The sequence below is a fragment of the Antennarius striatus genome, chromosome 17, assembly GCF_040054535.1.
Source record: "Antennarius striatus isolate MH-2024 chromosome 17, ASM4005453v1, whole genome shotgun sequence".
Lineage (NCBI taxonomy): Eukaryota > Metazoa > Chordata > Actinopteri > Lophiiformes > Antennariidae > Antennarius > Antennarius striatus.
This window is the reverse complement of record NC_090792.1, coordinates 12,391,398-12,405,031: the sequence shown is the minus strand read 5'-3', so window position 1 is coordinate 12,405,031 and position 13,634 is coordinate 12,391,398. Positions and strand designations below refer to the sequence as shown.

At 41.7% G+C, this 13,634-nt stretch overlaps 2 protein-coding genes across 3 annotated transcripts; one reads left to right on the top strand and one right to left on the bottom strand.

Annotated features, from left to right (window-relative positions):
- Positions 1-3,275: 3,275 nt before the first annotated feature.
- On the bottom strand, positions 3,276-8,093 carry cmpk2 (cytidine monophosphate (UMP-CMP) kinase 2, mitochondrial). Its single transcript, XM_068339069.1, has 5 exons — positions 7,358-8,093; positions 6,171-6,285; positions 5,600-5,801; positions 5,173-5,406; positions 3,276-3,914 (listed from the first exon to the last, which is right to left on the bottom strand). Exons 1-5 carry the CDS (start codon positions 7,946-7,948, stop codon positions 3,794-3,796), a joined length of 1,263 nt encoding a protein of 420 aa, XP_068195170.1. The 5' UTR covers positions 7,949-8,093; the 3' UTR covers positions 3,276-3,793.
- Positions 7,614-12,668, top strand: rsad2 (radical S-adenosyl methionine domain containing 2). Of its 2 annotated transcripts, none has more exons than XM_068339070.1 (7): positions 7,614-7,707; positions 8,463-8,805; positions 9,428-9,589; positions 10,166-10,395; positions 10,476-10,625; positions 11,192-11,224; positions 11,314-12,668. In XM_068339070.1, the coding sequence occupies exons 1-7, from the start codon at positions 7,675-7,677 to the stop codon at positions 11,476-11,478; spliced, it is 1,116 nt and encodes a 371-aa protein (XP_068195171.1). In that variant the 5' UTR covers positions 7,614-7,674; the 3' UTR covers positions 11,479-12,668. The 2 variants fall into 2 exon arrangements, with proteins under 2 accessions (XP_068195171.1, XP_068195172.1); XM_068339071.1 differs by lacking the exon at positions 7,614-7,707 and adding an exon at positions 8,147-8,270.
- The last annotated feature ends 966 nt before the right edge of the window (positions 12,669-13,634 follow it).

The window sequence follows — 13,634 nt, the reverse complement described above, 5'->3', positions numbered from 1 at the left end:
CATTTTCCTTCCTGATATGACGACTTACCACTTGTCGACACCACTGCCAGCTGCCTTATTTGACAGAATATGATGATTTATCACAAGTTCTCCACAGTAAATAGACAATAACTGTTTTGTCACACTCCACTGAGTTCTAACTGGGTTTTCGGGAGTGTGTGAGGGAGTGCTGCAGGGGCCTTGTGGGGTCTGATGTGCCGTTTTTAATGAGATCTCACAGCGGTGTTTAAATATTTAACCATTCCTGGTGAAGCCTCCCCAACAGCCGCCAGGCAAAAACTGGTGAGGTTTCATGCAATCATCACAGACTACACAGCACCTATCCCCTGAAAACATCAGAAAATAAGAACAACCTGAATATATAATGGCATCCTGAATACACAGCCTGCTGCGCCTAATACCCGCACCTATTCACAGAGACGCCGTCTTTGCCCCCGCAAATAAGTATTCAGACACCGTGACAAATGGTGAGCATGATGATGAAAAGCTGTTGAATTATACATCTCTTTTTTGATGGGATATTTTCAAAACTTTTTTTTCCCTCTCCCAACAAAGTAATTCCCCAATCTCTCGCTTTGCTTTTTGCCTTTTTGCACATCAGTTTCAGCCTCGTTGTGTGTTTTTGACAAACATTTCTCCTCCGATCAGCTTCACCTCCTGCACTCTTCATGTTTTTACATCCCACCACCTGTCATTCATGGAGAATGGTTGCTGGGGTGTCTGCCACCGCCTGCTGTGTTCAGAAAGGAGGTGCAGTGCTGTGTGCGCATGCAATGTGTTTAAGCGTGCAAATCTCTCAACAGTTGTTGGAGAGAATTGGGATGCGGACCAAATTTTGATAGGTTGAACAGGGAGAAGGATGAGAATCAGAAATACAGTATAATTAAAATATCTGCCCTCAATATTTTTTTGTATAAAAATTAATCTTTAAGATTAGGTTAGTATGTTTTAAGACCAGCTTTAAATACTTTACAATTTTGCTTTTCAGCCTCTCTCTTCTAATCAGATTTCTCTAATTTCATTTAATGTAATGCATTTGTGATTCCTGGCAGTTGTTTAGGAGGTTGATGGATACAGGAAAAACCTTATATGGCAGCTGAAGCTGCTGGTAATATGTAATTCATACGGCATAGCAATTGGTAAATGCAGTGAACCTGGTGGTTCCTGGGCTCTGGAGGGACAGATGACAACATCCACCTCTCACCTTGCTCTCGCCCAACCTCCCTATACTCTCCTCCTTCTCCAGTCCTTCCCTGAGCTCCTCCCTCCCCCGTAGATAGCCCACCCTACGCTTTTCCAAAAAAAATCCACCGCCATATCCAGACCCCGCTCTGAGGAGGTCGCACCAATTGGAAGGAGCAGCATTAGCTCCGGCTAACATGTCCTGTTTGTGTGCGGTGAATGTGTATTTGATAGGGGATGTATAGACAGTGCTGTAGGGTCTTTAGAATTTGGCAGACATTCGGTGCCAAATCATATGCATGACTCCTCTCGCCATGCTGCTTCATGTGTCTGCCAAGTGGGGCCCGTTGGGGTCTCTGGCAGGGGACCCAGACTACCATTCAAAAGCAACCCCCGACCACACTCCTGACACACACACACACAAACACACAAATCAAATCACCTTATATGTACCTCCCAGATGCCCCACCACCACCAACATCCCCCACCCCCACCCCACCCGCCTCAATTTTGTACCAGCCTATGCCCTCCCCATTCCCCTCCCACCCCACCCCTTTAGTCTCCATACCACACTCATTATTAATGATCTGAGGGACAGCTTTCATTTGATCTATTACTTAGGATGGGATGGTGGCTGCTGTGCTGCTGCATCCCTGCTGGATCTTTAATTATTTCATGGAGGGTTTTCCTTCTCTCCACTGCTCCTTCTCTGTTGTGCAGATGAAATATTGAAGTTGAGGAGTGTAGTGCAAAGTGGCCCCATGCAGGGCGAGGTGTGTGCTACTCTGTGTAGTGCAAGCATACTGTATATTTTTTGGCACATGGTTGTGTGTTTGTGTGCATGTGTGTGTGTTTGTGTGAGTATATGTGTGTGTGTAGGGCTGAGCTCCTCCCGCTGCTCTCAGACACATCTTAGTTTTTCCGTGAAATGTGGTTTGGACTTTTATCTTGCAACTTCAGTAGTGAGGTCATAGATTGGAAGCAGATTGAAGTTAGTCGTTAACTTTTTTTCCCTCAAACTGCAGTTTGGCTAAACACAGATTTTCAATGTGTGAATGTGTGAGTTGTTAAGATCTGTGAATGTATCCTGGCAGTCTGACAAAAAACGACCAAACATCTCTTCATGTTTCAATAAGGAAAAACAACCAGAAACCAATGTAAAGCGCATCATTTCATGACAGGAGTATTAAGGGTAATTAATGTTACGCCAAATTCATGTTGAGGGGCAGTAATGGCATTTGCCATTTACTTTTTGGTGCCAAGAACAACAAGGCATAATAACATCCAGGTTGAGGAGGAGTTGAGGAAGAGACTGTTTATTTGGAAACCAAAACTCCACACAGGCCAGATAATAGATTCACTTCACTTTATACCACAATGTCTCCAAGTAGTTGAAGGTCTATAAATTTGATAAAATTCCTGAGATGTATGAATCCATACTCCATAAATGTAATGACAATTTTTTTTAGTTTATTTGATTACATGTAATGGTGGGATTTGCATCCACAGCACCCCTCTGTTCAGTAAAACATTGGATTGCTGTAATTGGTAGTAGGAGTAATCCATGTGCTTATGTGGGAGAGCGCTGGAATGACATTGATATACAGCGCTCCATTAATTGCCATATGAATAGAGTCTGCAGTGGTTGGCGCTCTGCTGATGCATCACAGTAAAAGAGATGGGTCACTCTGTCTTCCCCGGCCCGAAGCTTTGCCAGGCTCATAATTACTAAAACCCCCAATTAATCTTCCCATCACATAGGGCAAATATACACTTCCTCAATATATAAATGAGTTGCAGAGTGCACTCTTAGTGAGAGTGCAGGCCCTCGCGTGTGTGCTTACACAAGTTGGTGTGTATATGTACATTTGCATGTACTTTTGTGAGGGCCTGTGGCCATGAGGGCATCAAGTGCAAGTAATGCTATAGGTTCCCATCACACTCAGAGGCAAGCCACACTGGTTATCAATACAAGCGGTTTCCCAGTGCTGGGTCAATATCATACAGTCAAACAAAAAGTTTTGTAAAAAGCAAAATGTTACAGTCAGAGGTGGATAAGAAATTTTGAAATAATCACTGACCCAAACAGGCACTTAAAGCACATTTTTTATTCATTTAAGAGTTGTTTTTAAACAAACTAGAAGTATTTATCTGAATGTAAATCAAACCTTGACATTCCTTTCTGATTTCATCGTGTGAGCCCCATGAATATTTTTACATTAGTATGTTTGTGGGCTCAAATCACAATCTAAATTCTCATATGAACAAAAACTATATCCTTTTACTACATTTCAATCCAAAGTGTTGTCAATAAGAACAGATGCACAGACCCCAACTCCACAACGGCACTTCTTCACAACATATGTGTGTGTTTACCGGAATCCGTGCGTACATGTGTGTCTACATGAATATGTATTTCTGATTGTAGCATGCAGTCTTGGCCCCTGGCCATTCAACCTTTACTCATTCTAAACAGAATCTTCTCCACTCTCTGGTCGGGCATCCAGCCCACCCACTGTCACATTCACAACACCTTACTGGCACCCAGTGGCAGAAGGAGGTACTGCACCCACTTGATGCCTGGACGACAGCATGGGAGATAGAGAACTGTTTACAAGTGGCATTTGCCCCTAATTACAAGCTGTACTTGTTGAAGCACTTGGTCGGCAGAAGGACTAGCATCCACAACAACACAAGGTGGGCCGCTGATCCGCCGGTAAGCCTCCTCCACTCTGCAGAGACATACATGAACAAGTGAAGAAAATGAACGCGTAATCGGAGCAAGTAACACTTTACATCAGACTGAATAATATATTTTCAGGCAGGCCCATGGGTGTTATAACTGGTCAAAGTGTGACGATGGAGAAAATGAGCATTTGCAAAATTTATCAGTAGAAGCAACACGTATGGCTCAGATTTAATCTGTTTTGCGAGACAAATGAAGAAGTCCCTGTGAAAGTAATTGATGCGGTCTACACAATTTCTCAACGTGTCAACGGCAGACAATCAAATCCCTTCATCCTCTAATTCTGCTGGCCCAACATCTGGCTGTCCTGAGTGGAAAGGCCATTATATAAGGATAGAGGATGAATGAAAGCCGGCATTGACCTGTCTGCGTAGTGACTAACTAGGCTGGCAGTTCCTGTGAGTTTTGACCAGCTTAATGAAGCACATCCACTCAGCAACTAATCACCTGTTCTTTCTCATCAGCGGAGTCCCCCGTGGGAGGGTAATTGATTATTAAGTGTTTGATGGATCAGACTAAGACTGGGCTGATCTGACTCAGTAAAATGGGCAAAGCAGTTAGTACTCCATCTGTGCTTTCGTGTTTTCACAGAACTTTTTTTTAATCAGACCGTAGAACATTTGTCAAACATGTCATATAGCAAACTGTCCGCTATGGTTTTTTTTCTTCTTTTTCCTCTTGTCAACCACTTTGAGTACCATTCAGCTGTGCTGGTATAGTTTACCTTAGATTAACGGAGGTATGCACACAGTCCTAAAGATAATTATAGCAGAAAAACTATTTCTATGTTACAGAAAAAGTAGTGTTCATTATTTAGAAATAAATAAATTCAGTCAAAAGCTATAATATAATGTTGAGGGATTTTTTAACAGGTATATTCTAGTTTTTATTTCCTGTGTAATTTTGAACATTTTCTATTGAGACTCTGCTGGTCTGGTCAATTTAAGTCAACTACCTGCAAGTTTTTGTATTTGAACCGAGGAAAAAAAACATTCATTCATTCATTTACTCATTAACTCGTCTTCTAAACAGGCCCCATCCGCTGCTGCGGGTCGCTGGGTGCTGAAAGCTATCCCAGCTGACTGGGGGCATGGGGCAGGGGACACTCTGGGCTGCTATGGATTTCAACTATTTGGCAAAACTTGAAACCAATATAGGGACCTAATCCCATGGTTTGAACACTTTTATGACCTTTATAAACTCGGACTTGTGTGAATTTTGCCTATTTACTCCAAGTAACTCACTTGAGTCTGAAGAGTCGGTTGTGGTCCAGCTCCTTCTCCTCCAACGTCTTGCCTTGACCTCTGTCCCTCAGCCTCCTCTTTCTCTCCTCGGGGTCCAGGGTGAGTAAGACCACCAAGCTGGGCTGTAGCAGGTCACTGGGCCAGCGGTAAACCTCTGAACCCTCTGCTGGGAGGTTAGACACTGGACCGCTCACAGCTGTGGCGATGGCATAAGCTGCTGTGCTGTGCCAGAATCTGGTGACAGATAATGGATTGCACATTGAAAGGTGAGTGATGGATAAGCAGATGGAGGGATGATCAGATAACGATCCTCACAGGATTAGAACATGTTAAACACTGCAGGTCTACAGGAATGTATCTGTCATTCACAAATAGGTCACAAAGCAGGCAAACTTTCCAACACTAACCACATCTCAGGTGTCTTTACCTGTCAACAATGACAGGCGTCTTCATACACTCCTGGCCTACTTGTTCTGCTGTCATGTAGTTCCCCAGAGCATAGAAGGCCCTGCGGATGAGGGGTGGCTCTTGATCAAAGCGGGCCCTGAAGGGAGAAAGGCGCTGGGGAGGGGACCGCAGAAGTGTGGCCCCCAATGTATTCTTCAGGGACTCAGTCAAGGTGGTCTTACCTGTGGTAGGAAGAAGCAGAGAGGAGGGTGGCTTCACAAATAACAACACAAAAAGTAGATTTTTAGGGAACAAAAATCTTGAAATTAATTTCTAAATGTATTAAACCAAAAAATTAAGGGAATAAAAATCTCCCATCTCTCATTCATGGTTGAGCTTTAACAGGGACTGCAAAGCGCTGGATGACTGAGCGCTTCAGTAAACCATTTTCACAGCGATGCAACTTTTCTGAGGTCATGATACATGATATTCCATTAGGTGAAGCTGCTAGCAGATAATGGTTTTAGCAGAAAACAACTGACCATCATTTTTCGCGATCCATCTATACATCACACTGATCCCATATTTATTTATGAGGTAATGGCATTAACCTGTGGCATCCAGGCCCTCTATGACAACAACAGGGAAGTCTGGTTCACGCCTGGCGTCTGCTCTCCTGGGCAGCAGCTCCATAACAGACTTAGCCTCTGGGATGATGTCACCACACTGCAGAACAGACTCAATCAGTTTGCTGCTGTGAGACGAGGCAGGAGGGAGTCCTAGACTCTGCTGCACATGAATATCTATACACTACTGTGAGGCACCTGGCACTTACAGATAAATGGAATAATAACTACAATGGCACTCAGTAGGGTGCGTGACTGCACCGTTTGCATAGCTCTCCTGGCCTTTCCCTATCCTTTTACAAAGATTCAAGAAAATCTGTTCCAGTTTGTTTTTCTAATTCTGGAAAATGAAAATAAGCCCCATCTTGCAAAGTTAAGGCATGTTCTAAACATCAATTCTGACTGACTGTGATCTGGGAATGCACTGAAATTTAATAAGTCGTTTATTTGCCCATGACTCATTTGTCCACCAAGTTTTGGTGAAAACATGTTCAATTTTTGAGCTGCTGGTAACAAAATCTAAGTAGTCAGAGAGTACACAGAGTGCATATAACTGTCAATGTCAGTGTCACAAAAATGTAAATAATTGGAACAGACTCTATATTGCTGCAGTCAAGGCACAGCACACACGGTGGTGGAGTCGCCATGGTGATGAAGCTCTCCTATTAATTCAGTAGGATGTAATGACACTGGAAACGACAGAGTATTTGGAAATATATACCCAGATCTTGATCGAGTTTTATCGTAGCCTTGTGATGTCTTTTTTTTAAAATTTATTTTAATTGGTTAATTAGTCTTCATGATATTGGCAAAAATGTCATAAAAATAAAACTTTCCACATTGTTGTGGAAAGTGGACAAAAGTTGTCTGGAATATAAATCTGTGCTGCAATGTTCCCAAAATCCAGCTCAATATAAGGTTTCATTAGAATTGTTTAACCATTTCAGACATCCTGTGTGCAGACAGATGAACGAAGGTCAAAGGTCACATTAAAACAGACCTTCATTGGAGAGGTAATTGTGTGGGACATCTGGTATAAACGTCATTACGTTCTTCTACCACATGAGGGCGCTATTTCACTTTGTCTTATTAATAAATCAACTTTTCCCACGTTCACTACGCAGTTACGTCATTGTACAACAGTTAAACTGTGTCATACGACAAACAAGAACCTTTTGCAGAACTCCGAATGCCCCTTCAAAACTGTAGAAGACGTCGGAGTTGATGATGTTGAGAGTAGATGGATGACATTCTGGCGCTTCTGAGGGCACCACAAAGTGCTGCGTTGACGTTTCAGTCGTTTCGCTGTCGGCGTCTGACCACAGATGCTGAGTCCACACTCGGCCATCTTCACCTCTCACGTATGAACACACAAGCACCGGTTCTTCAAGTAATAAATTGCGCAAAAAACTCTCCGATCGGAATGAACTCACGGAATTATGTCGAAGAAAGTAGCCGTTGATGAGAGAATCCTTGACATTTGGTTGAAATGAGGACATGGGAAACACGTCACACCGCACAGGTAACTCTCTCAGCAATGTCTCCTTCAGCTGCGCGTAAAACTTGGCTGTTCTGATTCTGTCGCTTCCGCAGACGAGGACTGAGTAACATTTGTCACTCTTTGGTACTTCTCTGAACACCTTAGGGACTTCTTCCCCCAGGTGCGCCTCCTGGATTGAAAAATAGTCAGGTGCTCCATCTACCTCCACCGAAAACACACGAGAGGACCAGTGGCGGAGGACAGACATTGCGCGCCGTGCCATGGAGATGTTCGGATCGCGTTACGCTTTTAATAGTGGCTTCCGACTAGAGGTTATTACATCAGCTGTTCGCTGCAGGGAAAACGAAAGTAACAGCACAACAAGGCAGAAACGAAAAGGAAAACGAAACTTCAGAACCTGAGACTATCGGTTGTGTTTGCTGAGAATAGAGAAAGCATAGTTCAAGGTAGTGACCGCCTCGATGACGTCAGACAGGTGGGGGCATCAAGGAAAATGAATTGAATAAAAACAACCGAACGATGTGTGAAAGTTATGAATTTCATATCCACTCAAGAAGAAAACAAGTCGAGTGTGAAATAAAAGCGTAAGTTTTGATGTCTTTTTTATTTATTTATTTATTGCAAACGGAAGGTTTGTTGGTTTGAGGACATCGCCTTCTGTCATAAGTTTCGTTTTTCATCTTGGGTAAACAGAACGTCGTCATACACACCCCTCACGTCCTATACCCTCCCACCCCACACTGTTTAAAACTGCATCCATCCTCCTCCGTGTTTAGACTTCTATCCGTTTAAAGATGCAACAGTCTGTGGTCGCGTCCCCGAAGATGCTGCTGCACCTCTGCATCAACTTCCTGTGGTCACTTGTGGCGATCGCTTTCTCAAAGCTTCTTGGTCGGACAAAAGGAACCTGCGAAGGAGGAACATCACCGGTTCAACGGGTCGACGACAAACTCGGAAGTCAAAGAAAAGTTCATCTAACCATGACTCCAACAAGTGTTAACTATCATTTTACGCGCAAGTGTAATTACAAGTGTGGGTTTTGTTTCCACACTGCAAAAACGTCCTTCGTCCTGCCTATAGATGAAGCAAAGAGGGGCCTCAGACTTCTGAAGGAATCAGGTAAGGTCAGTGTTTTCTAGAATGTAGAAGGGCATCCGTAAAATGTACAGCATTATATAAGATAACATTCAAAACATTCCTTAGTGACGCAAGTGATAATCACTGAAGATACGCGATTTTAAAAAAAAAATGCTGTTTCTTATCTGACACATACAAAAAAATGTACAGCCTGAAAGAAACTAAACATTATTTGTATCTGCATCTTGACCTGACGCAAACTTTTCAAATGTACTCTTGTCATTGCTCACATGGTTCTGCTCAAAGATGGCCAAAGAAATCAAAAAAATCGTTTGTCTGTTTGTATTTATTTCACTGCATATAAATATTCACAGAGGAAACATAAGGGTGGTAAAACAGCCTATACAGCAATAAGGAAAAGAAAGTGGGGACACAACCAGATTAAATGATCTGAAGTAACTAAAACTTTCATGTGTAGTAGATATAGTGGAGTGTGTGTGTGTGTATACTGTGTGTTTGTGGTTTGTGTGCGTGTGTTTGTGTGTGTGTGTGTGTGTGTGTGTGCGCGTGTGCATATAACACACAAAAGTACAACACTTGAAATTCCTTAATGTTCTTTTTCACACTTCGGTTGTGCCATTAAATTCATTTCTATGTTTTTCAGGCATGGAAAAGATCAACTTCTCTGGAGGAGAGCCTTTTTTACATGAGAAAGGAGATTTTTTGGGGAAATTAGTTCAGTACTGTAAACAGGACCTCCAGCTCCCGAGCGTCAGTATCGTCAGCAATGGAAGCATGATTAAAGAAAGCTGGTTCCAGAAATATGGTAAGACTGATGAGATGAAGTTAGCATTTAAAAACTAAATTCAGACAACGAAGATAGGGTGTGGTTCAGGAGTTTCATTTCACCAAGGCTAAAAAAAGAAAAAAGGAACGGTGGGACTGGTCTATAGTCTCCTAGCGGTCAGTTTGGTTTTGATTCCTTATGTTTCTATTTGCTATAAGGCTCTTCCCAGCTATGTCTCCATATTTCGCTCTCACTCTCTCTCTCTTGCTCTCTCCACAGGCAAAAAAGAAATTCCAATAAAAGAAATGTAAAGAAAAAATTAATTATCTGAAGTTTTTTTTGTTTTCTTTTGTTTAAATAACGCAGACAGAAAGAGATAACATGAAACTGAAAAACAGAAAACTAGTCAGGGACAAATTGAGCAAAACATCAAAGAAGACAGAATGAAAAACCGACAAGAGGTAGAGGAAAATGAGAAAATGAGCATGGGAATTTCAGAACGAGACAGGAAACAACAAACCAAACCCAAGACCATAACAATTACTCATTACAATTCAAGAAGAAGAAACTTTAATGTGGAATCAGTACAGATGCTTTGCTGTCTCTCTCTATCAGGTGAATATCTGGACATCTTGGCTGTATCCTGCGACAGTTTTGATGAAGAAACAAACCAGCTGATTGGCAGAACTCAGGGCAGAAAGAGCCACCTCGACGGCCTCTTCAAGATTTGCGACTGGTGCCAGCAGTACAGGGTAGCGTTCAAAATCAACTCAGTCATCAACACTTTCAACGTGGATGAGGACATGACGGAGTCTATCGTTCAGCTCAACCCGGTTCGCTGGAAGGTAAGTTCGAAACATGAGAGCATTGTTTTTTACGTACATGTACAGTATATCCTGACATCCAGCTGTCTTCACGTCTAAAGGTGTTCCAGTGTCTGCTGATTGATGGAGAGAATGCAGGAGAAAGTGCTCTGAGAGAGGCGGAGAGGTTTGTCATCAGTGACCGGCAGTTTGAGGAGTTTCTGGACAGACACAGCAGCGTCTCCTGCCTGGTTCCTGAGTCCAATGAGAAGGTACAATAACTGTTGTAACCAATACAAAGTGTAACATCCCTAAAAGTTGATTTTTTAATCCTTGTAGGTTATTTAAGAGTCTTTACAATTACTATTAGAGTTGTCATGAAATTGTGTCATTGAACATTTTGCAAGCTGTCATTTTTACAAGAACAGGCCTGCATAGAGAAACAATCCGTTTCAGTAATAATTTGGGATAATTTACACGATTTACATAATTTATTATTTGTTGTCCATATTTAGCTCTTAAATTGTGCAAATTAGTTTGCACTGTAAAATACATCAATTATAGTCATCAAGAAATGAAAACAAGGCACTAACAATTTGTTTTCGAGGTTAATTTATACCTCATTATATTCCAGTTGTGACTGGAGATCTTGAAACAGCAGAGAACCAGTAGCATGTAGTCACTATAAAATAGGATGGCCAAAACCTATTCTTACTGCGTCTTGTCATAAATAACAGAGATTTGTGGAACAGCAGTGCTGCAGGTTAGCAAGTAAATATCAAGCCCTTGTTCTGCATTAGATGCAAAAATTGATGTTTGTGATTTGTTGCCCTTACAGATGCGAAATTCTTACTTGATCCTCGATGAATATGTAAGTGCTTTTACTTTTTTATATCGAAACACTCACACTTGTTGTTACAGTTTGAATGCATGCGAAAGACTTACTTCATTTTTTTTCAGATGCGCTTCCTTGACTGTCGAGAGGGACGTAAAGACCCATCCAAGTCGATTCTTGATGTCGGTGTGAAAGAGGCCATTAGCTTCAGTGGCTTTGATGAAATTATGTTTCTAAGGAGAGGAGGGAAATATGTGTGGAGCAAAGCTGACATGAAGCTGGAGTGGTGAAAATCTCCACTTCCCCCCTTTCATGTGTAAATATCATACCTTCTATCAGGATTTTTATTGCAGTACTCAGTGGTTTTACTTGTCCTTACACATGAAAAATAGTTTGAAAAACTATATTTTTAAAGAAGTATTTAAATGTCCACTCTGGTTGCTATTTGAAACTTAAAAATATTTAAAAAAATGTCAAGTTAGATTCTAAAAACATAAACAAGTTGAACAATTTGTTTTAACATAATATCCTTGGTTTCACTTTATTTTCATATTTTAGTGTATGAAATGAATAGTGTCCACTCTAGTGACTGATGTGTAACATCCGTCAAAACTCATGCATTTACAAGAGAAAAGCTTTTAAATAGCTGTTGTATACCTGCATGAAAGGGTTAATTCACATTAGTTGAGCAATAGCACTAATCAGTAGAACAGGGTGATAAGGTTTAATTTGTTTACTTTTGTTTACTACTTGTGTTTGTTAGAATGTGTTAAAAATCTTACACGCCTACATGGATGTTCACTACAAGGTTATGTGTTTACTGCATTGACATAATCCATTTATTTACTTTTTCGTCATTATATTCATGTCTTCAAACAAAGTGTATGTTGATAGAGGAATGTTAAAAGGAAGGATATTGTGGGGATTTGTGTGTGAAGGATCAACAATGTTCCTCTTTCCGATGATTTATTCATGTTTACCTGTAAATAATAAACTTAGGTATATTTTGGTGAGCAGAAACTGGTTGCATCCAGCTCACGTGAGCTTCAGTAAAATAATTTATGTGGAAAATAATACAAAAAACAAATTAAAGAAAGTTTAAGCTTTTAATTCCATTAATGTAATTACGTGAACACAGCATCAATCAGGCACGTAAACCAGTTCCGTAGTTTTCACTCCAGGGAAAAAACATGCACTTAAAGTGAATTGATCTTTCCAAATTGCTTGTAGGTGTGAGCGTGTGTGTGAATGATCGTTTGTCTTTGGTGTGGCTCCACGGTGCACAAACGTGCTAGGAGTGTCCCCCACCTTTTGCATGTAAGTCCTCTGGGGTAGGCCCCAGTAACCACCCCACATGACCCACAAAAGTGGAAGAAGCAGATAAGAAGATGAGTGAATGTTACTCCACACCTGACATGCCCCTCATGTTTTATCTGTAAATATGAACTGTCATCATTAACTAAAAAAATAAAAACTTGCTCTGAACAGTGTCATTCGAATTATTTTCTTCTCACATTTAACAAAGTCTTAGAGTCTTACAACTGAGTCCCTGGGGGCGGCAGTTACTCAGCGGTAGACCGGGTGGTAGAGCGGGTCGTCCAATGTTCCCAAGATCAGCGGCTCCATTCTCGCTCTCGCCCAGCCACCCAGAGTGCGAGCTGACAGTGAAAGGCGTCAGTTCATCTCTCAAACACCACCAAGGCACCCCTGAGCAAGACACCGACCCCCTTTACAAGTTGCTCATTTGGGCACACCATGAAGGAGCTGCCCAACACTCTACCTCCCTTTGCATGCCTACAGGCCCCTTGTATGTAAGTGTGTGTGTGTGTGTGTGTGTGTGCGTGCGTGTGTGTTACAGGGGCCTGTACACAACATGCAGATGTGACTTACTACCACTAGAGTGTGCTATTAATTTCCTCTAGCACAGGGGGGTCAAAGTCAAATACACAGAGGGCCAAAAAGACAAATTTGCTACAAGCCGAGGGTCGGACCGGTTCAATGTTTATTAAAATGTATTGAAACTAGGCGGGAACCTGTGGAAATTCCGCGATGAAACAATCATATCAGATTTCACACCAAACATATGGAAAGAATAAATAACTGCCTTGTTCTATGGAGCTAACGCCAACTGATGCTAGCCGAGCTTTTGCTGCAACACGTGAGACACGGTGATGTCCTGTATGCTAGCGCATTTTCCATCTAGATTAGTTTACTACCTGAACAGTGATTTCTACATTTTATTTGAACAATAAAAGTTGAAGTTTTTGATGATGTAACTTTCTAGAGTTGGATGCTCCCAGCGGGCTGGGATAAGCTCCAGCACCCCTCAACCTGTGACAGTGGTTGAGGTGGGAGTAGAAGATGGATGGATGGATGTATTTACTAATAAGAATCGAATAGCTTTAATTTTTTTTAATATAGGTGAGGTCATGGTCCCAACATTACT